Below are 25,689 nucleotides of genomic sequence, written 5' to 3' on the forward strand. Positions count from 1 at the left end.
GTGTGTATCTTCTCATCTTTAGAGGTTTTTATAGTATTTCTCACTTTCATAAGGATCCCCTCTTGTCCATGGGTTCTGCCATGTGTCATTTCATGATTGGGTAGTACGAGGGTTGTGCAGGACATCCGGTCACCAACACTAGCTAGGCATGTTACTTCTGGTTTGATGCCATGTCATGCTTAATCATGCAAAGCGTAATTAATGAGTCCCATTCCTATGTCAATTTGGAATTAAGTGGCAGGTGAAATTATAGTTTAATCTTTAAAATTACAATTTAATTTTTTTAATTGTTATGTTTTTTTAAAACACACCCACTTACGAGTAATTCTAGATGGACTACTTATGTCTTATTAAGAATGATGTGGCTATTAAAATCACATTTTGATCAAAATTCAAGAATGATCAATCATAAGTCCAATGGTGATTTTAATAGCCACACCATTCTTAGTAAGACACAAATAAGCCACGTAGAATTACTCCACACTTACCTGTGATTTGAAAACACACTTATTTTTACGTTTTCAAATTGCAATTTTTCTAAAACGACATTCCAAACAATACATTAATTTTCTGTGATATAATTTAAAATCGCAATTTTTATCTAAGCGCCCTAACTTACCACTTGACTAGTAAGGGAAATTGCAGTGTACAAGCATACTCTAATAAGGCCGTTAAAATTTAAAGGATAATTATGACACGAAAACTGTTAGGCAATGAATTTGTATGATGCCTAATTATCCAATTCATGAAGTTTTGGTTAGGTTATGAACTTAGAGTTGCTTATTTTAGGATTTGGTATTAATGTTTTATCTAGATTGATAATGTCAAACAAGGTATGCATAATAAGGGCCACAGAAAATGAGCACAACATATTTCACTTAACTTATAATTAGTGCGACCCTAATAAAGGCCCAATGAAACGAAGATAACATGCTTCACCTAATTTACTTAGTGGACTAAGAGTCCTATCATGCCAGCACAGGAAAAGTATTCAAGTGGGAGAATATGATCAACCATTTTCTTCATAATTGTCAAACCGTGTTGAGTTTTATCATCTTCGTTACTATTTATCTTTTGTGTGTGTTAGAACATTAAAACAAAGCATCAGCTTTATCATAATTAAGAAAGTGGAGATGTGATATTGTACAAAACCATAGAGGGCATGTTAAGATGGAGTTTTCCGAAAATCTTTTTCAATACATGTCTTTAGTTTAAAATGAATGACCTAAATTGAGCCACCTAAATATTATAAATTGAAAAAAGTTAAATGGTGGCTGGACCACTTTATCCGGCTATCCCTCGACTCAAAGCGGGTGATCAATCAACCAAAGGGGGTGTTTGGGCAAGCCAACCACCATTAAAGTAATAGTTAAGGTTGTCCGACAATACTCTCACTTATTAAAAGGGTAGTAACCAGTATCCCCTTAAAGCTTTTGTTCTTTTTTTGCCGCACATCATCATTTGAACGAGAAACCGACTACTCATTAGAGGTGATAGGATGATTGGCCACTCTCTTGAGGATGGTCGCTCACCCCAAGCACTTCTTGGGGTAGCTAACCATTCCTTCAAAAGGTGATGATGGTTGGAAATGGATCATCTTCACTTCATTTGTATCTTTCTATTTACTGTATTTAGAGGGTAATATTGTTTTTTTATTTTTGAGTAAATTTCTTAGACAAATTTATTATTTTAAATGAACTAAATAAATACAGATCAAATGGAAAGAAATAGAGAACCCTTTTCCACGATGGTTTGGTCACACCCTTAAATTCTTTTGGTTTTTATATTTTTAAATTTTTAAATTTTTATGCTTTTAAGGCTTTAATAATTTTAGATTTTTATCCCACACCGGCCATCACGTGAAGGGGCTTTATTGTCATTTTGCCGAAATAAAAGATAAATCGCACGGAAAAAATCTGATATGCATCTTTCGGGCGTCTTTAAAATCATACCGTTCTCAATTCTCGTGATTCACCACCACCAGCCTTCGCCCACAGCAAGTTCCTCCCAAGACTCCCCACAGAGGCGCTGAGATGGTGGGCGAAACAGTAAACGGAAAGAGGGGTCCCTTTCCGGCACTCCTAGTGATGCTCTTGATTTTGCTGCACACCGGGCATTGTGGAGCGACTACTTCAATAACGAAGAACAACGCCAGCTACCGTTACGACGGCCGCATGGACGAGCCAGAGTTTATGTTTGATTCGGAAATAAGCAGAATGCTCGCCGGCAGGGATCCCGTCACCGACGGCACTAAAAAGGGGAATAAACAAGCAGTTGATTGTAGCCGAGGTCAGCAGTATGGAAGCTGCCTTCCGAAATCCAATGAACCTCGTCGACCAGAAACGTGTAACAAATTCAAACGCGATTGCTAGACATAAATATTCATATCTACTACGTAAGAATTATGTCCAGCCCTGCTTAAATAATGTCTGAAATGTGCTTTTCTTTTTCTTTTTTCTTTTTTCATTTTTACTTTGCTTCTATATATCTATTTTTTCCTTTTATCGTGTTGGCAGTTCAAATGTATGTTTGATGGCCAGTGTGAACGCTTTTGCTTATGAGCTTATCCTTGTATCGCTTTGCTTCTATATATATATCGTTATCAAATGGAGGGTATGTGAGTCCAAGCCGATGAGTGTCTGAAAAACATAATAAATACCAGCTTAAAGGCTTACTGGTCGGGTGTATAGACGGAGATGCATGCGATGTTTAAGTCAATAATCTTGTTACATGAGTAATGAAATTGGAGATGAAAGTATGAAGTGTGTACCTTCTCATCTTTGAAGGTTTTATGTCTTTCTAATGTTCTTAAGGATCCCCCTCTTCTCTATGGGCCCGGGAGCCCTGCCAAGTGTCATTCCATGATTGAGTTAGTATGGAATATTGGTTTGTGCATGGTGTCCGGTCACCAACTCCGGCGAGGCATATCCCTCGATGTGTCTTCCGGAGGTCTGCACAAATTCCGGCAGCATTAAACGCTTCCTTATTGGTTCCGGTATAGCATTGTCGGACTTGTCGTCTTTAGGAGATGGGCTTGGTTAAGGTTATTGGGTCGAGACTGGATTCTGTGCTTCGCGGTTCTTCTGTACTCCTCATGAGGTAAGTTGATCGGATTGCTAAGTTGGCATTATTACCTTTGGCGGGCTTAGGGTCTGGTCTTGTGGGGCTCTTAGGCCCAAGCACATTCAGAACAACATATTGTGCACCTAAGATGCAAAGGAGAGTCCACTCTCACTCATTCCTTGCAAAATATCTTACTGATTTGATTGTCTTTTGCAATGAAATAATCATGAGTTAATTTAAAAAACAATCATTGGAAGAAAAAAAAAACACTTCACTTCCAAAGTATAACCATTTTGTTATTTGTACATTTAAAGTTTAAAAAGTGACATTCAGACCTACAATTCATACGAAATTTAGGTCACTTGGCCTTTGCGTGACGTTTTTTAGCACAATCTCCTCAAAATGCCACTAGTTTTGAATCTCTTTACACTTGCGTGGCCATGTCTTTCTTAAAGAAAAGTTTATATAAACCTTTTCGTTTATATAATTTTGTTATGTATTTACTTTTTTTTTTTTGGTATTTATGGATTAGAATAATGGAATAGAATGAAAAGGGTTGAATGGGATGAAAATAATGGATTGTATTGAATGTAAATGGGTTATTGAGATGCTTGAGTCCTATTACAAAGTAATGACTTCAGAATTATCTATTTCCATCAACTCTAAACAACTATGGATCCCTTTAACTACTCTAAAAGAAAACCTATTACTGTTGGGTCCAACTATTATTCAGTTATAGTACTAAACTCACTACTATTATATCCATTACAAATTTACTTATTGACTAATCAAAGTATTTGAATCCTAAACTTCATAGGTTCCTCCCTTCCACGTTTAGAAAAAGATTAAGAGATCAATATAAAAGTTTAATAAGTTATGTGGATTGTTTTTTTTTTTTTTTTTTTTTTTAACATGTCCACACAAAGGGAGGAAAATGAGTGAAGAACATTCGAACTAGTGACCACTACTTCATAAGGTGTAGTTCTCAGCCGATGAAACTACCCATTAAAAATGGTTAAATTAATATTCCTTGCCAATCTTGCACCAAACTCATAAACTTGCACCCTGGGAAACTATAAGTCTATAACGGCTTTGAAAAACAACCGAAAAATAGCTTGCAAGTTATAAGAGCTTGAAAAAAATGCTTTAGAGGTTAGAACCATTATAAAATAGATCATTTCATTCACATTTCATTTAATTTCTAACGGTACTAACATGTCATACCAATAAAATTTTTTTTAAAAAAAAATAATAATAAAGATGAATATAAAACAAAAAGAAATTTTTAATTTTTAATTAACAAAAAAAATTATTTTTTTTGGGCTAACTACCCCATTTTTTTTTTTCAAATTTTTTATATTTATATTTTAATTTTTTATTAGGGAGCACGTGTCACCTTTTGATTTGGTATGATGTGACAACACTAATAAAAATGTAACGAAAGATGGACATGATGATCTATTTTATAACAATTATGTCTTTAAGGTTTAAATTGATCAAGTTTAAGCTTTAGAGAATAATTTGATAAAAATGTATCAGGAGAATGTGGCAAACTTTTAGAAAATTAGTGGCACTAATGGTATAATAGACATTTAGTATTAATCTAAGGACATAAATTTTATTTAAATCAGTATAGAAGAGATTTAATGTAACTTTTAAATGTTTATAGACACTTGACACTATTTTAAATGAGTTAGAGGATATTTCTTCCGGATTGGTTTAGAGGAAATTTTTATTCTTAACCTAATATCAAATACTCATAAGGATATGTAGAATTCTAACCCTAAAACAACTTGATAGAAAAAAAAAAAAAAAAAAAAAGGGGGGGGGAGCAATCTTTTAGAAACATATCAATCATATCCAATAATAACACCGTAACACATATTCCACATGAGATTCCATAAAGTTTTTTTTCTTTTTGACATTATTTTAAGACATCAACTAAATACTCTTGAAAAGCTATTTCAAAAAAAAATTGATCTTTGTTGTTATTATATTGAAACTGGACAAACTGTACGAAAAGTAACCTGAGATAAACTAAATCCTCGTCCAAATAGTGGGATTTATAATTGGACAAACTGCACAAAAAGGAACCCGACATGTGTTAAGAAGAGTATTCGAGTGTGGGAAGATACATTTATACATCATACTCCAGAGGTAGCTCTCAGGCTCGCCCTTTTTGGTGCTCTCGTTCTGTGTGTGTGCAGTCCTTTGGTGAAGGCACTGTACCATCTCGTCGTAGCCAATCGTCGTTACTTGCAAGCTCAAACATTTCCAGTTAGAGGTACTCTCGGAATCTTTTTCTTTTTGAGATATTTGTATGTGGTATTTAATGGGTTTGTTGTTGTTGTATTGTTTAGCATTTTATTTGCTCAATCTTGTTGTAAAATTAATATATTTTTCCTACTTTTTATTGTTAATTTAGCTTTCCTTACTTGGTTTTCTTTGTACGATCAGGCATTGTTATGCGCAATGAAGAGCTTAGTTTTTGTTTTTTTTTTTTAATTTTTAATTTTTAATTTTTTTTTTATTATGGATATTTATTTATTTATTGCTTTTTAAAATTTAATTCATATTCGCTATGAATTTTGGGGAAGAACGTGTCTTCATTTATCGATATACTTTGTTTCCTCGAATGGGTTTTCTTTATTTTGTGTGTTTGAAGTTTGGTTTAGGGTTTAGATTTTGGATATTGTTCTGGTTGGATCCCGGGAATGTACTGACGTTGCTTTGAAAATCGGTATTTTTTCCGAATTTTTGTGCCGGATTTTGATGCCTGTCAGATCACGAAGTTACATATTTTCTGATTCTCAGTTTTCTGATTTATTTTTTAATTATTTATTTATTTATGTATTTTTTCCTGGTCTTTACCGTAATGTGGCTATATCATTAACAAAACCTGATTCTGTCCTTTTGAATAATGTGTTTGTTTTATATCACTTGCTCTTTTTGCTGCGGTGGCAATATCAATAGGCTGTTTTTTTTGGCCGTCACTGGTGATTTATTTAATGTTAGTTTACTTGGTCCCCTTAATTAGTTCGCACAGTATTTTGGCTTTTGTTTCCTTTTGCAAGTTTGAATTGCCTCCCCCTTTTTTTTTCTTTGTTGGGGAGGGATTAAAAGAGTTCAATTTGAGCTTCTTGGTTTATGTGCATTCCAACTTACAATTTGATTCAACTAAGCCTTAATCCCAACTAATTGGGGTTGACTACATGGATCCCTTAACAAGACCGGCCCTCTCCAGGGCCACACATATGAAAATCCAACATGAAAACATATGCTTGAAACACTTTTGAAACACTTTTGAAACTGATAAAAGTGTTTGGGAATGCAAATCAACCGCGTTCTTGTGGGATCTGCTTGTTTGGAGGTTGTAACCTTTTTAAGTGTCCTATCCCAATGCATCCGCCAGCACACTGTGACAAAAGAGATAATAGCAGTCATCTTAATTTTTATTATAGTTTTGATCTTTATCAGGTAACATTGTGGGTTATTATATTTGTTAGTGCCAATTTTTCGAAATATTTAAGGTGCAAAGATATCTTGCTGGTTTTTGCAAGCCTGTTGATTGTTTAGGTGCTTAAAGAATGTTGGTGATTTCATTGTGACTAGAATTAAGGTTTCTTTGTCTCATTTATCTGTTGGACCTAGATGTTCAATGTTTAATCTATTCAAATTATTAGTTCCACAGGATGTGGAGATAATTTTTGAGTAATAATAGTTTTTTTATTAGATTTTTTTTTTTTTTTTTACTAACAAAAAAAATTCTTGTGCTGGCATTTCAGCAGAATGGCTTTGCAAACTGAAAATCCTCCTGCTGCTGCTCCCACTGCTCAATTGGTTGGAAACGCTTTTGTCGAGCAGTACTACCATATTCTTCACCACTCACCAGAATCGGTCCATAGATTCTATCAAGATTCAAGTGTGCTAAGCCGGCCTGATTGTAATGGTGTGATGACCTCAGTGACCTCCATGCAAGTATGTCATTTGCTTCACTGTCAATTGGGTGTATGTAAAATTGTTAGTGAGATGCCCCTCAAGTACAAGTTGGCATCAATTATTGTATATTGAATAGAAGAGCATTTATTCATAGTTCTTTATGTCACTATCACTGTTTCATGTTGGGTGACTAGTTCATCCTATGGTATGGAGAACTGGTTAAGCACTTACAAAAGTTTTGATCATTTTTGCAATATCATACACTTGGACTGCTTTTCACATCAGTCTGGCTTTTGTTAGCTAAGAAACTGCTTGATTTCACCAAGCACTAGAAGGCTAACAGCTCTGTTATTTCTAGGCAACTGGCTTAGGTGTGATTCTAGCTAATGACTTAGTGTAGAATAATTTGTTGCAAGTTCAACAAATCCATCTTAAGGATAATTTGAAGTCAGAGAAATGGAAATTCTATCTCTTGATGTGCAAAGATTAATGGACTATTTGCTGGTAATTTACTAATATTCCAATCAGGAAATAAAATTTCACTAGTAAACAACAGTTACAATCTAATCTTTTTCCTTTTTTACCCTAGCCATAATAAAACCGCAAACAATGTGCTGGAAAGTTGTAGTTTTGTTGCATTATAATGTCAACTCTTACATAAAACATTAAGACCGTTCTTATTTCCTCTATAGCACAAATCCGTTGAGGATGTAATATTTATCATTCATGATGGTAAGTAATACTGTTGATGATGGGAATTTGACAATACTACAGATTTAACTGATTATAGATTTTCTTTACAGGCTTGCAAAAACTGCAACTTGTATCATAGCTTCATAGCTACTCTCTCTCTCTCTCTCTCTCTCGCTCTCCACCCCCACCCCCCCCCCCCCCCCCCCTCTCTCCCTTCCTCTACTGGATCCTCCTAATTTAAAAGAGAAATATTTTTTAATTGATTGGTAGTAAACAATTTATGAGGTTTGTTTAACAACTATCAGTCAAACTTCAGCTAGTAAGCGCATTTCTTGAGCAGGGTATCCATGAGAAGATTATGTCCTTGGAATACAAAGACTATAAGGCAGAGATAAAGACTGCAGATGCTCAGAAGTCTTACAAGGATGGAGTAACTGTGTTAGTAACTGGATGTTTAACGGGCAAGGATAACTTGAGAAGGAAATTTGCACAATCATTTTTTCTTGCTCCACAGGACAATGGATACTTCGTCCTTAATGATGTTTTTAGGTATGTAGAAGATGATGAACCTTTGGATGACCATGCCGTTAATGGAGTTGATGATGTGACAACTGTCCCCTTAAACCCTGATCGAGGTAAGGTTATACTACTGCTATTATTCATCTTTGTTCTTCATTTGGACACTGCATCAGGAATTTCTTTAACCTTGTATTGAAGTTTTGTTTGCAGAGCCAATTCATATTTCTGATCCTCCTGCAACAAATCCGGAAACTTCTACTGTAGAAGAGGATCAAAACGTTGTTGAGAAATCTCATGACCCATCCCAGCATGAGAGACAGTTGGCTACTGAAAAAGAGGCTATTCCACAACCTAAATCTCATTCAAATGGTAATGATGTTTCCACAGCTGTAGAGTCATCTTCTTCTTCAGGCCAAGATGATGCTCCCAAGAAGTCTTATGCATCAATTGTGAGTTCATGGCCAAAGACTTTTGTCTAGCTAGCGTTGGCTTTTAGAATTATCTCTTGAACTTTAAACTATATTATATGTTCTTGTAGGTTAAAGTAACAAGAGGAAGTTCAGGGCTTACTAAAGTTTATGTACCTACTAATACTATAAAGGTGGTTTCTAAAACACCGGAGAACCTGACACTTGGGTTGGCGGTACCTAATTCAGTTCCTGAAGCATCAGCTCCAAGTAGCGTTGGTACACCTGAAAGTAGCAATACTCAAGAGGAAGGTATGCTTCTCTTTGTTGTCCATTTTCCTGTGTTTGTATAACTTATACAATACATTGCGGTCTTTTCATGGAAGCTCAGCTTTGAATTTTGTAAGTTCCTTATATATGATACAAAGTTTTGTGTATCTTTACTCATTAAATTGAAGATCACATATAAGAGATTGCAATGATGGGACTCTTAGGGTTATTATGCTTGCTTTCTGGATTGGTGTCTTAGTTGTCCTGCTTCTCATATCTTGTTGCCACTTTAAATAGCCACATTCTAACGCTTGCAGTAGAGGGCTACTCCATCTACATTCGAAATTTGCCCTTAGGCGTGACGGTTGAGCAGCTTGATTTGGAATTCAAGAAATTTGGACCCATCAAGCAAGGAGGTATCCAAGTCAGAAATAATAAGGTTGGTTTCAGATGCATCAAGTGCATAGAATATACCAACTCTGCTCAGCATTTCCTGACATGATTTTATCCCTCCCCAACCTGCTTTGCTCTGTGCAGCAACAGGGATACTGTTTTGGCTTTGTTGAATTTCATTCTTTGAGCTCCATGAATAGCGCAATTCAGGTATATCCCTTGTTAACCAACACTCAATTTTCAAAGATATTTTATTTTCATGTATTAGTGTTTAGATGTTGTGAGGTGATTAGTTTTCATCTTTTCACCTCAGCTGTGATTAAGCTCAAACATAATTTCTTCCCTCTTTTGGCTATTCTGCCTAATTGAGTACGATATATACATCATCAACATATTCACTATGATTCCTTTTTATCAACCTTTATATGCATTCTGTGTTTGGCTGCTGCTTGATATAGTTGACATTAAACCTGTTTTTTTCTTTTCTTTTGGGCATGGAATATAAGGAGAATTAGTTTGCATTTCTGGTAAAGCATTCTCTCTCTCTCTCTCTCTCTCTTTGTCACAGCTTTGACTAAGCTGCTACCTCAATGGGTTTTGTTTCTTATTTTGATCTATTATTAGTTGTGATACCATCAACCATGTTTAGACTAAACTTGAGACATAGAATGGTAGGTTTTATGTCTATTAACAACATAAGTGTTATATTTCAGGCTTCACCCATCACCATTGGGGGGCGAAAGGCTGTTGTTGAAATAAAGAGAACTACCACTCGAGGTAATTGGGAAGCAATTAGCATATGTGGTCTCCTCCATTGACTGAATTGTTAGGAATTATCTGATACATATAGTTTCAAAGTATATAGTCTTGGAAAAGGAAAATGAAATTAACTAGTGTTTTGACTGTTAAAGAGGCCGCAAGGTTTGGATGATCAAACTCCATGCTTGGTTGACATAGTAGTCCATGTTTTTTGGTTCTTGCAGTTGGTAGTAGTGGAAGAGGTAGGTTCTCTTCTGGAAGGGGAGGTTATCGTAATGACAGCTTCAAGAGCCGTGGGAATTATGGCGGTGTCCGCAGTTTTAGTAGAAACGATTATGGAGGCTGGGGTGATTTCTCTGGTCGAGGCAGGGGACCTGTTGGGCGTGGTGAAGGTTATCAGCAAAGCAGAGGACGAGGAGGCCGTCCCAGTGGACCAAAACAAAATGTTTCCTCATGAAACTCGATGGGGTGAATTTTTGTCAGCCTTTTTTTGACAAAATTGTATCTAAGGTCAGTGCTAGCATCAAATGACTGAAAATGATTTAATCATACGACTCAATGAGATAGTTTAACTTTGGACTCTCCAGTTGGAGTGATATTGAGACGTAGAGGCATTTTCTGTAGTTTAGGGTGTTAACTTTTTCTTTTTTTTTTCCTTCCCTTAGGTAAAAGTATTTAGGGTGCTTTTTCCCCATTGGGTATAAATGTAGCTTTGCAGAATCTGCAGGTCATCCTCTAGCTCCATTAAAAAACCTTTGACGTTACTGCAATGGAGGTTTCATTGTTGTAGTTTTTGGTAGTTGACGGTTGAATAGATGGGATGTTTTCATTATTTTTTTCCCCTAATCCATCTTGATTGATTGGCTAGAATATACTGTGGTTTACCAATTTTGTCTAAAATCGTCTTGACCAGAAGAATTTAGACATTCAACCTCAATGAGATCTTACACTGATGTAAAGGCCTTTGGAAATTATTTGTAATTTTGTAGTGACCTAGAACTCTTTCTGCTGTCTATGAATTGGGATGTGAAGAACCCAAGGTCAAGCGGTAAGGATCTTGGTATTAGTGGCATATACTCATATTTGGGCCATGGCAAAGCTTGTTAGGGAAAGAAAATTATATGAATGATATTGGTACAAATTGCAAAGCAAAGTCAAATAGAGTTAATTAGCATATGTATGCTTGGTCCACAGGTCAGCCACAACCACCTTTAATATTTCAAAAGAATTGAATGAATGTTGGGAACCACTTCCCTGCCAATGTGGAAGTGGGAGTTGTAGCCTGAATAAATGTAATTGGTCTACGCAGAAAAAGCTGTTACCCTATATTATATAAGATTGAAACCTGAAAAATATGGACAAAAACTTTCTTACAAGTTGGAGTAAGAGGAAAATTTCTTTAACCTGGTTGAGGCAGGGCGGTGACTTTATGTTTATGCGTAGAGGAATCGGTGGTGTCTGTTGAATGGGAAAAGTGATTGTTTTTTTTTTTTGGGGGTGTTATAATCTGATATAGAGGGTGCAAAATAATGGGTGTGCACCGAAGACTTATGTATATATATATATATATATATATTATACACACCTTAATAGGTGTGTATATGTGAAGGACAGCAGGAGATTAGATTACACGCTAAGACTTAGAAAGTGGGAATACAAATAGACAATAAAAAATCATCAAGATAAAACTAACCTTTTTGGTGGGATTCCAATACTATTTTCTTTTTCGCAAGTGGATTCCAATCAAATTCATTCTTCTCTTCTTCTCTCTCTGTCTCTCTCTCTCTTCAAAACGTTGATGTTGTTGGGAGTTTCATTTTCAGTGTCTTGGTGGGTCTTAGGAGTAATAGTTTCATTTCCTTTATGTATTTTCCTGGTGGAATATGAGTTTCAATATGGAAAGGCATCATATATCGTGGGGGATAGCTCTTGCGTGGGATGATGGAAACATGTTTTCAAATACGCTTTTGTTTTCCTTTCTTCTGGGCCATCACCCTTTTGTTTTGTTTTACCAACTCCTTGCTCTGCTTTTTGACTATATTTTAAGAAACTTTCAAAAGGCTTATTTATCAATGAATATATGGCGTGGAGGATAACATTAATCCATGCATTGCATTTACTCCTTAAAAGAATGGTTCAAATAATAAGGTTGAGTCTTCATAAATACTTACATAACATAGATTGAGGGATCAAAATTCTATTATTTATACAATGATATTAATACAAAACAACGAATGTTTGCAAAGAAGGGTATCGGGTAAGTATCGAAACTTGTCAGGTGTCAATGAATGTGTCTTCAATGCTCAAGTCAATAAAGCTTTTACTCGAGAAAAAAAGTGATACATCATGGAATGACAAATGAGAATGAATTACATACCTCGTAATTAATGACCATGTTTCTTAATTTTTTTTTTGGGGGGTGGGGGGCAATACCTGAATTGGGCATTGTATTTGGTTATTCAACTATTTATGGCAATCAATTATATGTCACATGCTACTGTCATGTGCTAAATTGTCATCCACTAATTCTTACTTTAGCGTGGATGCCTCCAACATCCTTGACGGAAATGTTAGGCACATCCTTGGGCTAACCGTGTGGTTGGACCTGGCAGGGTGAATATTGGGCATACCATATGATATTTTTTTGGCCTTGTTATTAAATATAATGTAATAATTGTACAGTATACGTGAATTAAACAAATATACGTGTCTGAAATTAGTCCAGACGATCCTTTGTGTCCAAACTCAATGCACTAGATATTTTTTCCTTCTTCAATTATTATTCTTCAGTGTACCTGGAGTCCTTCAAGCACGTACCCAATGCAACTTGTTGTAGCCCTATCCAACAGTAGCTAGACACATGTCACCCAAACCCAAACCAGCTGTTACATCCACACAGTCTCACCCAATCACCCAATCTTTTATGCAAAAAAATTACCGGCTTTTCAACACGACGCGAGGAAAACGACACGCCGTAGCACGTCATCGCCATTTTTTTTTAAAAAAAAATTTCATCATTTCTCCAACGAAACGTCGCTCTCGGCCAACTTGATTGCCTGCTGAGCTGTGACCTGCAACTGGAAAACGACACGTATGCACCAGATGCCTCAGATACACGTGGCGATGACCCAGATCACTGACGCGAAAAATTAAAAAATCGCGCAACTTGGTCCACTTGGGCTCCACGCCTGATCTTCCTCTTGATTTTTTTTGCTTTTTTGCATGTTCCCCTGAGATTCCCTTGGACTCTCTACGATACGCTCTTTGTACTGTGATAGACTGTCTGGGATGTTTCTAGCCGTCGATGCGATTAAAAACGTGGAACTTTTTTGCTTTGGTGGGTGACCCGATGGCGTAGATTGGATTTCTTTCTTTTTTTTTTGTTTGTGGGGGAGCAGGTTAGAATAGTCTTTTGAAGACAACAATATATTCTGTTCGATTGTTGATAATGAAGAAAGTAGAAAAAATACACACGTTCTTGTCCCACAGAATACCACTTGACCCCATAAAGCGCAAGCAAGTTGAATCCAGTTTCTTTATCATTACTTTTTCATTTAAAAAATGAATCAACCTTGATATTATTTTAGTGCCTTTATGATGTGGATTAGCCAACCCAATCTGATGTTTCAACCTATCCAGATTCTCTCCAACCAAAAAGAAATTAGAGATTTTTTAATTGTTAATTATAATATTTTATTTTAAATTTAATAATTTATAAAATTATTTAAATTTCGATAAAACAAAAATCAGCATTTAATGTCTCGGTTATGTAAAAGCAATTGTCATTTTATAAACAATTAAATTTAAAATAAAAAATAACAATTAATAAATGAAGAATCTTTAATTTTTTTCAAATTGGAGAAAATCTCAATTCTATTTCAACGCATCTTGCCATGTCATTCTTGTCTATATATATATATTACAAAATTAAGTAAAACACTTTGAATGAAGAATAATATTACTTTTACTAATTAACAAACCTCGTTATGTCAAAAATAATAATAACAAAGGTCATTAGCACAGTTCCCATAGCTCCCACTAGATTTGTCTTGATTTTTATGGGACCATAACGTTTTTGAAACGTGTCATCATATTTTTATAGCGAGCTAATCTTCCTTGTTGGGACAGCGAGGCACATCGGCTAAAGAGATGGCAACCAACGAAAAGGCTCCTGACCCGAAGCCAGTGGTTTTTGACCACGTGTCATCTTCTCGCTCAATCACATCAAGTAGTAGTTCGAGAATTTAGATCGTACACAAAGAGAGAGAGAGAGAGAGAGAGAGGGGGGAAGCGAAGAGACAGCAGCATTGCGGCTTTACGAGGACGAGATTATCCAGGACACGTGGCAGTTAGGTGAGTTTCTATTCATAGAATGACACGTGTGTTGTGCGTGTCTGCCTTTCATACAAGCCAACGAGGTGTGGAGACTCTTGTTTGGCGTCTCCTCGAGATCTGGTTCCAGAACCCACGTGGGACTCCGGGGCTCTTCATGGCCTCCACGTGTCGAATATCTACGACTTCACGGGTGTTTACGTAATTTCAAGGCTCGCTTTGCAGCTAAAATGACCTTTTCTACTTTCCATTATTCTAATGCCCTTTTTCTTTTCTTTTTTTCCCTTCTCTTTCTCCGTGACGTTTGTTTTCTCTCGTTGCTGTGTTTGTTTTCTGGGAAAGAGAGAGAAAATGTAGAGTTTCTCATTGTGGACTCGTGGAAGCAATGTCGGAATTGGTTTTTTATGGAGAACTTGGAGCTCATAAGCTCTTCTCTGCTTTGTTCTCCTCGTTTTTTTTTTAGAAACAAATTTTCTATTAGCAAAAAGCTTTCTCTCTTCTAATTTTCCCGGAATATCCTGCTATGATTCTACTTTGTCATCAAGTTTCCTCATTTGGGTCTGTGTAAATTTGATTGATTTGCTTCTACTGTTTGCTTCTTCTTCTTTTTTAAATGGGACAAGCTGAGGATATTGGAAGCAGAGACCTCCAACAAATTTCCATGCAAATGAGCAATCTTCCGAGAGATCTGTCACAGAGACTTTTATCAGGGAATCATTTTCCTCGAAAATTCGAAGAACAAAACGAACATACAGAGGAGCTTGAGCTAAGCCTGGGGCTCTCATTGAATGGCCGGTTTGGTGTAGACCCTTTAAGAGCCCAGCACCTCATAAGGTCGTCCTCGATACCAGACTTTGCGAACCCGGGGAGAGACAAAGACGCGGCGTGTGTGGTACCTATGGCTTGCGCGCCGCTCATAAGGACGTGTTCTTTGCCTACGGAGACAGAGGAGTGGAGGAAGAGGAAGGAGTTGCAGACACTGAGGAGAATGGAGGCGAAGCGGAAGCGGTCAGAGAAGCAGAGGAATTCCAAGGCAGGGAGGGATCGGAACCGGGATATTTGTGTGGAGGAGAGCTATGAGGAGGATATGATGGTGGAGAGTGGTGATGGGAATTCTCAGAAAGCGCAGTGTGTGAAAGTATTGAATGAGTTTTCGTGCTCGGTGGGGCTGACTCGGGGCGTTTCTGGTGGTAGAGGAGGTTGTGGGGTTGAATTGAATGGTGGAAAGGGGAATGGGTTGGATTGTTGTGATCTGGAGGAGGTGCCACAGCCGCCACCATTATCACAGGGGTCAATTGGTTCCCAAGGGAGTGGGTCTTCTGTGATTTCGGAATCTGATAGCCAACCAGCTCTAGGTAATTGCATTACCTCTCTCAGTTCATCATTGTTTTCTTTTCATAACTGTTTTTGCTTGGATTATGGGACATATTATTCTCGGTTGGCTATCAGATGGATAATATGCTGTTTGACCTTTACTCCTTTCCCCGTAATGAAGTGTTTGGCAATTAGAAAAAAATTGACAAGGGTGGGCAAATTGGTTGATTCTATTTACTTTCTGCTTTTATTTTGTTTTTCAAATGATCAAGATGGATACTCTGGAATGAGTTTGGATGTGTTTTATTTAGTTTGGTTGGTCTGTGATATATAGTTTGTGAATGAATCGCCGTTGACTAATGTTTAGTATAGAGGTGGCTGAGATCCATATTTGGATCTAAAGAGTCATAAAAGGCCGACTCTAAAGTGCAATCAAAAGATCCAAAAATGCGATCCAACTCGGCGTTCACCTTCTTAATATGCTCAAGAGTCTAATTATTTTGAGAAGTTTCCTTTTTCTTTTTTTCTTCTAGTGTGACCCTTTGGTGTGGCTCTTAGTCAATTTTAGCTTTTCCAAATGTGTTCACATCGATGTGCACTCTCAGTTGCTTCATTTATGTATATAATGGTTCTCTGTTTTGTCTTCATATAGTTATAATCTTCATGAAAAATGCAATTTTGAGAAGGATGAGATACTTCTCCCTTTTTGAGTTTGAGGAGGATTCAAATGCTATCTTGTTGTAGTAGTTCCATTAGGGGGTTGTGGGTATTTTTTTCTTGCCTTGTTAATGAACATGTGTTTTCTTGATTCATTTAGTTAAAATGTTTGCGCTTCTTAACCATGCTACAATAACATGGATTTTAATTGCAAGTGAATTTTCCTTACATGGAATGTATCCTAGACCATCTTTGGCATGTAATAGTATTATTCTCATGTTATTATTCTGTACAGCCAAAACCTGCATCAAGTGTCATATCCGAACATTCAAATTTAAAAGTAAAGGGTATCCAGTTGAGTACTGTCCTATAGGTAGCTTGGAAGTAGGGAGGGGACTATGATGAAGATTTATCCCCTTGGCCGACAGATTTGTGGCTACTGAAATCTGGAAGATGAGATGTGCTTCGACCATGTATATTACTCTTATCCATCCTGCAATAAATGCAAGTTTACAAACAACACTAAGTTTAATGAAACAAACACTCTTCCTATAATGTCTTTAGATGGCTCAAGAAAAGTGACGTCAAGCTTGAAAAGAGGTGGGTTCAAATTTAAGGGTGATATGAGAAGTTGAAATGAATAAATATGTTGATTTTTGAAAACTTTCATCTATTTCGGGACAACCTAAAACGAAAGGCACATCATCTATCGGGGGACAAAGGGAGTAATAATTTACATAATAACAGTATACATGAGGAAAGAGGATGCAATTGAAATTTCTATTGCTACAAGTGTTGTTTGATGTTCTATTATGTATGGTTCACTGTTTACAAATGTGCATTAATAGCTCAAGGCCATGCTAAAATGCTGTGAGACGTCTCTGAAACTGTAAAACTTGGACACTCATTACTTCAAGCTATAGATAATCCCTTTCTAGAATACCTATGAGAACATTATGCTTGTTCTGGATTTGGTTATTGAACCGATCAAAACCCATCAGCTTATTATGATTCCTAGCATGGCCAATCAGTTGAGAGATTACCCGTTTATTGGAGTTTCTCGTACTGGTCCGATTGAGTCACGCATCAACTACGATTGAGTCACCCATCAACTTTAATTGATAAGCAAATACAACTGAATCGGTATGGGATTGAACTCATAACCTCAGCCTCAACCCCTTTGTTTATATCGAGAGGAGATTCCATTTGGCCCAAAGCCACTGGCTGAATTCATGCAATTTGTTATCCAGATGAAACCTGAGTTTCTGATCAAAATTTGATTTTCTATGCAACAAATGAAGCCTAAGTGAGAAAGCAGGGATATCTGAAGACATCCTATGCTGAAGCAGAAGTCTGTTCCTAAAGCTAAATTGAGGGTACATCAGATGAGGCTTTTGGTTTTGAATGTTTCAATATCGTTGTGTTGTGATTAGTTGGGCTTGATGAGACCTTGTTTCTTAGCATGTTAAGGAAACTTGAATTCTATTGGTGCTGTTCTCTTGCACAGCTCCATACTGATTTTTGTCATCTAGATTGATTGCTAATGAGTTTTCCTATGAGGCATCTATCCTTCTGATCGTTGTTATAGTAGAACATATTTGAACGTTTTCTTGTCGGAAATGTCATGTTCCATTGTTTCCTGTAGTCTGCATTAATGTGCTATCCCTTGATTCTTTCATCAACCCACTTATGCTTTACATGTTCTGCATTATGCAGCAAGAATGAACAAATGCGTAGAAGCAAGAAGCCCCAGCAGTGCTCAGTCTTCACCAGAAAGTGAGCAGAAACCAGGAGTCTACACTGGGACGAGGATCAATGGAAAATCAAACAAGTTTGCTGCAGTGGTGACACAGAATCAGTCTAATAAACCTACGGATGCTGACAAGGAAGCTAAGGATATTGTGAGGAATGTGTTGGAAGGTATGCCCAGCGTGTCCACGAGGGGCGACGGCCCCAATGGAAAAAGGATAGAAGGTTTTCTTTACAGATATAGGAAGGGTGAGGAAGTGAGGATAGTTTGTGTTTGTCATGGCAACTTTCTATCTCCTGCCGAGTTTGTCAAGCATGCTGGCGGCGGTGATGTGGCACACCCCCTAAAACATATAGTAGTTAACCCAACTCCCTTTTTGTAACGCAAGTGTCCATGTCAGAAAGAGAGAAAAAAAAAAAGAAAAAAAAGGATTGTTTTTCTCTTCCATGTTTTTTAGTTTTCGAGTTTTCTTGCGTTCTAATCGACTGGGCAGCGTATTGTATTCAGTACATGAACCTGCTCGTTCAAAAGATGAAAATGATTATGGAACATATGAATTTCGTCTGTATTTTATTAAGAGAAATCTGTTGCTTTTGATGCGGTTTGCTATCCCACGAATTTTGGTGGACCTTGAAATGGATTTGAGGAATATCGTAGGTTTCTTCTTTAGTATGATGCAACTGTATGTAGCAGAACTGAACAGGAACGAAGCCAATGTCATGCATCACCCACAACTGCTACACTGCTTCCACAAAAGAACCAAAAGAGAAAAAAAAAAAGAAAAGAACAGAAGTATTCAATTAGGTATTAGAAGTATTCACCTACCCATTCCATTGCACCTCTCGATTCTTCACGATTTCTCTCACTCTCACTCACTCTCGCACTGTAGATTGGTGGGTTTCTTGTAGTTTGGAGGTTTATTTGGGGCGTACTTAGTGTAACAGTTCTGTTCTAATAACAACTGTTATGAATGCCAATATGGAAAGGAAAAAGAGAAAGAATAGAATGAATGAATGAATTGACTATTGAACTAGGTATTTCGAGGATACCTAAAACTCCTTGAGTATTCGAGGACTCCTCCTCCAAGTTCACAATGAACAATTGTCTCCAAAGCTACTGATTACATTCTCATTCAGACTATTTATACATCCTCTCCTAACTAACACTTCAACTAACTCTCAACTAACTAAACTGTATTATAACCTTCTCAACTAACTAAACTATATTATAACAGTACCTATTACATCTACTTTAACCCATTACACTTAGTTTGAACGGTTTGTTCTTCGTTATGGGTTCTTATTTAGTTTTGTGTATTTGTGCGACGGACAGAGACTGCAAAAGACGCTTAGTCCACAAAAAGACGCTTCATTGTGGACTCAGCTGAGAAAAAAGAAGTGAGGCAGGTGAAGAAGTAAAAGTGAAAGAACGTTAATAAACGGCAGTGTATTATGTTTTCTATTTTGGAAACAAAAAGCTCAGCCACAAGGGATTAACAAACAGAGGCAAAGAAATCGGAAAATAAAGGGTTGTTTTGTTGCTCATGAACCACCCACCCACCCACCCAAAGCGATTATGACATATACAGGAGAAGACCATGATAATTGTTATGGCATAGGAAAAATTGAAAAAACAATTCAACAACGTTGCTGTTACGTGAGGGCACAAAGACGCATGGTTCCAGAAACGGATTACGACCAGTGTTGCTTAGAATTCAAACCAAGAATGCAGCGATCATTTTCTTTCATTGGGTATGAATATCTGATCTGCAAATCATTCAATGATATGGATCATTTGTATGCATGCTTTAGACACAAACAGGAAAAAATCGGATTATCAAGTGATTAACCAAACTTTCCCAGAAATATCTCTATTCTATGGTTTTATTCGACAACAAATAAAACTGACGTACAAGTATATAACGTGGAAAACTAATATCTGCATTCTTCTGCAGATTCATCAGCAAGCCCCCTAATCAGGGAAACAACTTGAAAAAATGGGGGCAAACCTATATTACAATTTACAAGTGGATTAACTACAATTTAGAACTCAAGCTAAGGGCAGTCCACGAAGAGGACAGAGTGCACAAGCACAAATTACAATGGGGCTTACCTTCTTCTACAAATCGCTACGTTAATTTTACTGAAAGTCTCTCACCAGGCAGTTAACATGATGGGGGTTGAAGTTGCTTCAGCCGTCGTACAACCTGCTTCATTGTAGGCCTGGTAGAGAGAGAGTCAACCGTACACACAACTGCCAAGTGCAAAACTTCTACTAAATCGTCATGGGGACCTGCATCCCATAACCCTGCAGTAAAGAACTCCTTTGCACGGCCCTGTCGGAGGAGCATACATGCCCAAGCAACAATGTTGAAACCATTCCCATACGAGGAAAATGAAGGATCCAGAGCTTTCTTGTCTGAGAGTAACTCAAGAAGCACCACACCATAACTGTACACATCAGCCTTGTCGGATACACGGCATGTCATTGCATATTCTGGAGCAACATATCCAAAAGTTCCAGCCACACCAGTGGTAGCGTGTGTTTCTGAAGTTCCCAAAAGTCTAGCCAATCCAAAGTCAGACAGATAAGCATTGAAATCATCATCCAACAAGATATTGCTGGGCTTCACGTCGCGATGAAGGACACGCGGTACGCACTGATCATGTAAGTAGGCAAGAGCACGGGCTATATCCAGTGCAATCTTGTGAAGTATCCTCCAATCCACTGCCCTTGTGGATCTTTCCTGGATGAACTTTTCCAAATTACCACCTGGCAAATAATTATAGATAAGGAACATCTCTGTTTCACTGGCATGATAACCAATCAAAGTAACGAGATTTGGATGACGGAGCCTTCCAAGGGTTTTAATTTCTGCATGGAACTGTTGAACCCCCTGGAATCGACCAACTGCAAGCCGTTTTATTGCCACTAGGACGCCAGGTGAGATCTCTGCCTTGTAGGTTGCCCCAAAACCTCCATTCCCTATACAGTTGCTCGCATTGAAATTTGCTGTGGCCCGTACAACATTGTCAAAGGTCAATGGAACCCCAATATCAGTAAATACAGTTACTTCCTTCCTGACAGACCCAGTAACTTTAGACTTTGGGTTCCACTTTCGGGTATAGAAGAATAGCACAATCAGAGCAAGAAGAACTGAGACAATGGCTGATGCAGATGTTATGGATGCTATCTCAATTGAATTGAAACCATTATTCCGACTTCCTTGGGATGGTGTAGTAGCAGTATCAGAATTTGAATTGCTATCCGCTCCTTGCGAATCTGAAGATTGCGAAGCCAGAGACATAGAGCAAGACTGTAGATATGGATTACCAAGAGCACTACTGCATTTCATCAAGTTACCATTCAATGGCAGCGACCCAGACAAATTATTGAAGGAAACATTGAATGCTGAGAGCGTGGTTACATGGGCCAAACCAGCAGGAATCTGCCCGGAGAGATTATTGTTGTTAAGCAGAAGAACAGTCAGGTGTTTCAAGTTTTCAAGATCTTTCGGAATTTCCCCAGTGAGAGAGTTTGATGAAAGGTCCAGCTCTTCCAAATATTGCAACTGCCCCAAGCTAGAAGGAATGAAGCCAGTCAGGTTATTACCAGCCAAAGAGAGATGCTTCAGGTCCCTTATCTCACTGAGATTGGAAGGTATTTGACCATGCAACAGGTTCCAACTCAAGTTAAGGGCAACAAGGGACACCAACTCCCCAAAACTGGGGGGAATGGGTCCAGTAATTTGATTTGCAGATGCATCAAAAAATTTAAGAGATTTGCACCTTGTACCAAATTCAGCAGGAATTTGACCATATATTTGATTGTAGCTAACATTGACAATCAGTGCATCCAATACTTCGCACTTCTCAAATAAGGTACCAGGAAATGGTCCGGTGAGCCTGTTTTCCCCAGCAAGAAATGTGTAAACTGTTTGCTTTCCCAATCTTTCAGCTGCAATTGGCATAGACTGGATAGTGCCAGTAAAGTTATTGTGCCTAAAATTGTGAAATACAGCAAGACCACCATCCTCTCCAAGTGATTGAGGATATCCAGCTTGGGCTTTAGAAGTAAAAAATGATAGATACAAAGAGGATGGGCCACTCCCACGTTCGGGAAGACTTCCATTTGATGAAGGATCAGGAGGGCAAGTGCTTTCATAAAATTTAGGGATTTGACCTGACAACGCATTCCCACTGACATCAAAGACAGTCATACAAGGAACGGGAAGTCCATCAACAAGCTCCCCAGTAAGCCTGTTTGAGCTTATGTCTAGGAAATGAAGCTTCTTGCAGTGACTAAGCCCTTCAGGAAATTCCCCAGTGAAAAAATTCTGAGCCAAATTGATCATCTCTAAGTTCTCGCAAGCACCCCAACTACTTGGGAATGTGCCCTCAAGAGTTGCCCTTGGTGCCCATAATACTCTCAACTTAGGAAGCATTGTGATTTCCACAGGAATCGTGCCTTGAAAATAATTAAAATCATCATTCATTGGACCCCCTTGCTCTGGCGAAGAGTCCCCGTTTGTATCATTTACTCTCGGATGTGGATCAAACAGATTTGATAGCACTAGAACAGACAATTCAGAACACTTCCCAAGCTCAGAAGGTATCTGATCGCTTAAACTATTCCTTGAAACATCCAACACTTGAAGCTTCTGAAGCTGACCTAGCTCAGCCGGAATAGCCTCTTCCAACAAATTTGAATACAACAAAAGCGACTGCAACTTATCACAATTCCCCAAACTCCGGGGAATTCCACCGACCAAGACATTATCAGACAAGTCTAGATGCTCAAGCTTCGGACAATTCTCCCCAATCTCTCTAGGAACCTGCCCAGTAAGCCGATTAAACGGTAAATACACCCCCCTCAACCCACCAACAAACCCCGGAACCGTCCCGTTCAAATTGTTCCCTGCTAAGTTCAAGATCTCTAAGCTCACACAATTTGAAAGTGAGCTCGGTATCTCCCCCACAATCCTATTAAACCCGAGATTAAGAACGCGCAAATTCCTCAAGCCCACAAACTGAACAGGCACCGACCCAGTTACTGAATTTCCCTCTAGATCAAGAACCTCAAGCTTCTCCATGGCCCAAATTTCACCAGGAAATTCTCCATCAAAACCATTAAAGGGAAGCGATAAAATCCTAAGCTCACTAAGCTCAGCAATCACAGGCAACAACTTCCCAAACAACTTTCCTCTACTATTCAAACAGTTCCTCCTAATCCCAAACCCATAAAGCGGAAATTTTGCGAAATCGGAACACGAATTACCTTCTCGGCCACTCCCGGTCACGTTTAGCGAAACGACGCTGGAATTCGAGTCGCAGGAGACGCCGAACCACGAGCAGTGATCGGAACTTCCAGAGTCCCAGCTCGAGAGCAAGCCTGAGGGGTCTGAGACCGAGGTCTTCCACTGGAGGAGCACCGATTTGTCCGAATCGGCAAAAACGACTCCACTTTGAGAAAGATAGAAGGCCCACAACAGCAAGAAGAGCTTCAGTAGGAGCACAGGAGACATGGGTCTGTGAAAAGAGTGCCATTTGATCACTGAAGAGGAAGAAGAAGAGGAACCCATTTCTGAACACCTAAAAGGGTGTCCAAAAACCTAAGAAATAAACCCCAAGCCCTTCTCTTTCAGTTACCGAGAAAGATTAGGGTTTTTTCCCTTGAAAACCCTAACCCTAATTTTGGTTCTTTAGAGAGACAGACAGACAGACAGACAGAGAAGAGAGTGAGAGAGAGAGAGAGAGAAAGAGAGAAGATTCAACTCTGTTCTTTTGAGAAAACGCGTTTTTCTTTCTTTGCTTTCTGTTCTCTCTCTCCTCTTTTTTTTTTTGTTCCATTCTTGCTCTTCGTCTTCTTTGGTTTTTTTTTTTTTTTTTTTTTCCTTTAAAGTGGGTTTTGGATTTTTTTTTTTTTTTTTTCCTTTTTCAAAATTAGGGTTTTGTCGGTTTTTGGTGGGTGATGTGGGTCCGGTGGACATACACCGGGCCGGAAGTGGGCTCCACTGCCGGTCAATAAACGCATCAGCGTCGTCAATTTTGGGGGTCGCCTTGGTCGTTGGGCTGGGCTTAATGACGTTCAAAAAGATTTCTTAAAGTTTCCAACACGTGGCTCCATATAAAGGTACCCACGTGTGATGTTCTTCCAGAAGGTGAAACAGGCCCCACAGACTTTTTGATATTGTTGGTCCAGGGTTCATGAGGTCCAGATAAGGCAAGGGCCCTAAAGCCCAGTGGAATTTTGCTGCCCCTTAGAATGGGATTGATGGGAGCCTGACCATGTTCTATAAGATTACCTCCATTATTGATGTGAAACATAATAGATCATTACACAAAATAATGCATGGAGGTGGATTATCATTATTATTATTATTATTATTTTCAATAACTTGCTAAATTTTACTACTTATGATTGAATGGATAATTGCATCTTAAACTCATAGCTTAGGAGTAGCTTTTTTATGTGGGAAAAAAATCTTTTTATTTTTTATTTTTCAATAACATAATCTTATCAAGCATATACGGGTGACGCCACAAGCACGAATAGTTTATTTTATATAGTTGAACCCAAACCCATAAACTTAAGATTCTAGATTGAGCGGTATCTCAAATTGTCAACCTCTCACATGAATTCTACATTTACTTTTAGGATATGCCACATTAATTAAAATCTTGAAGAATCTCTCCACATTAGTTAATAAATTTGGGTTTTCAAGGCAAGTAGCCTTTAAGATAGACATTTTTTTTTTCATAGTTGGAAATAAAGTAATTTTGTATCTTTCCTTTGGTGTTATCTAAATTATAGTATTAACTATGGATTACTTTTCTATAAATTAATAGAAAAGGAAAACAGAGGGAAGGATAAATTGTTGAAAATTTGCCCTGCTTAGCATAGAGTTAGATAAGCATGATGATTGTAGAGCAAAAAGCACTTTCCACAGGTAGTAGCTTCATGTCCTGTTATGAGACTGCATCATTATTGCCATTGTATTGCTAAACAATGGATATTAAACTTGTCCAAAGTAGCCAACCCTAAATAATTTATATGAAACTTTATTGAGTTTAAATACTCTGTGACAGGGGATCCAAGTTGCTTTGTCCCACCCAAACCCATCCTTAGTGTAATTAGAGAAATATGGACCAATCAGGACAAGTTCTTTCTTCCTTTTTATGATACTTGAATTATCAGTGACGTATTATTATAACAACTTCAAGCAAAAGATACATATACCTTTTTCATTGGGTGATTTAAAACACACTTTATTATTATCATGTACTCTAAAGTTTTATTTGGGATTGTGTTTGATGGGCCTAAAAGTACTTTTTTAAAACTCAAAAAGTTCGTTTGAAAAAAAAAAATACTCGTTTAGTAAAAAAATTAAAAGTGCTTTTAAAGGTCCAAAAAGCTTAAAAATGACCAAAACGCACTTTTGGTCCAAAAACTCTTTTGGCCCAAAAAACTCTTTTGACTTAAAAGCTCTATTTCTCAAACGCAATTTCAAACATACTCTAATTCGGATTTGTTCAAATTTTTATAAAATTTGACATTTTAGGCCTATTGAAATAGGTAAACCCCACCCTACAG

The 25,689-nt window shown here is 37.7% G+C and overlaps 3 protein-coding genes across 6 annotated transcripts; 2 read left to right on the forward strand and 1 right to left on the reverse strand.

Annotated features, from left to right (window-relative positions):
* Positions 1 to 5,237: 5,237 nt before the first annotated feature.
* On the forward strand, positions 5,238 to 10,915 carry LOC132182879 (nuclear transport factor 2). Of its 4 annotated transcripts, none has more exons than XM_059596240.2 (9): positions 5,238 to 5,347; positions 6,849 to 7,041; positions 8,036 to 8,330; positions 8,413 to 8,663; positions 8,753 to 8,933; positions 9,209 to 9,330; positions 9,429 to 9,494; positions 9,998 to 10,061; positions 10,268 to 10,915. In XM_059596240.2, the coding sequence occupies exons 2-9, from the start codon at positions 6,853 to 6,855 to the stop codon at positions 10,498 to 10,500; spliced, it is 1,401 nt and encodes a 466-aa protein (XP_059452223.1). In that variant the 5' UTR covers positions 5,238 to 5,347; positions 6,849 to 6,852; the 3' UTR covers positions 10,501 to 10,915. The 4 variants fall into 4 exon arrangements, with proteins under 4 accessions (XP_059452223.1, XP_059452225.1, XP_059452226.1 ...); XM_059596242.2 differs by having other exon boundaries at positions 9,212 to 9,330; XM_059596243.2 differs by having other exon boundaries at positions 8,425 to 8,663.
* Positions 10,916 to 14,628: 3,713 nt separating this feature from the next.
* LOC132181270 (ninja-family protein AFP3) lies at positions 14,629 to 18,691 on the forward strand. Its single transcript, XM_059594409.2, has 2 exons — positions 14,629 to 15,730; positions 18,063 to 18,691. Exons 1-2 carry the CDS (start codon positions 14,989 to 14,991, stop codon positions 18,476 to 18,478), a joined length of 1,158 nt encoding a protein of 385 aa, XP_059450392.2. The 5' UTR covers positions 14,629 to 14,988; the 3' UTR covers positions 18,479 to 18,691.
* Positions 18,692 to 19,950: 1,259 nt separating this feature from the next.
* Positions 19,951 to 23,935, reverse strand: RPK2 (receptor-like protein kinase 2). Its single transcript, XM_059593604.2, has one exon. The coding sequence runs from the start codon at positions 23,675 to 23,677 to the stop codon at positions 20,261 to 20,263; it is 3,417 nt and encodes a 1,138-aa protein (XP_059449587.1). The 5' UTR covers positions 23,678 to 23,935; the 3' UTR covers positions 19,951 to 20,260.
* Positions 23,936 to 25,689: the final 1,754 nt, after the last annotated feature.

This window comes from Corylus avellana, chromosome 5 (assembly GCF_965113065.1).
Source record: "Corylus avellana chromosome 5, dhCorAvel1.hap1.2, whole genome shotgun sequence".
In the NCBI taxonomy this organism is placed as follows: domain Eukaryota; kingdom Viridiplantae; phylum Streptophyta; class Magnoliopsida; order Fagales; family Betulaceae; genus Corylus; species Corylus avellana.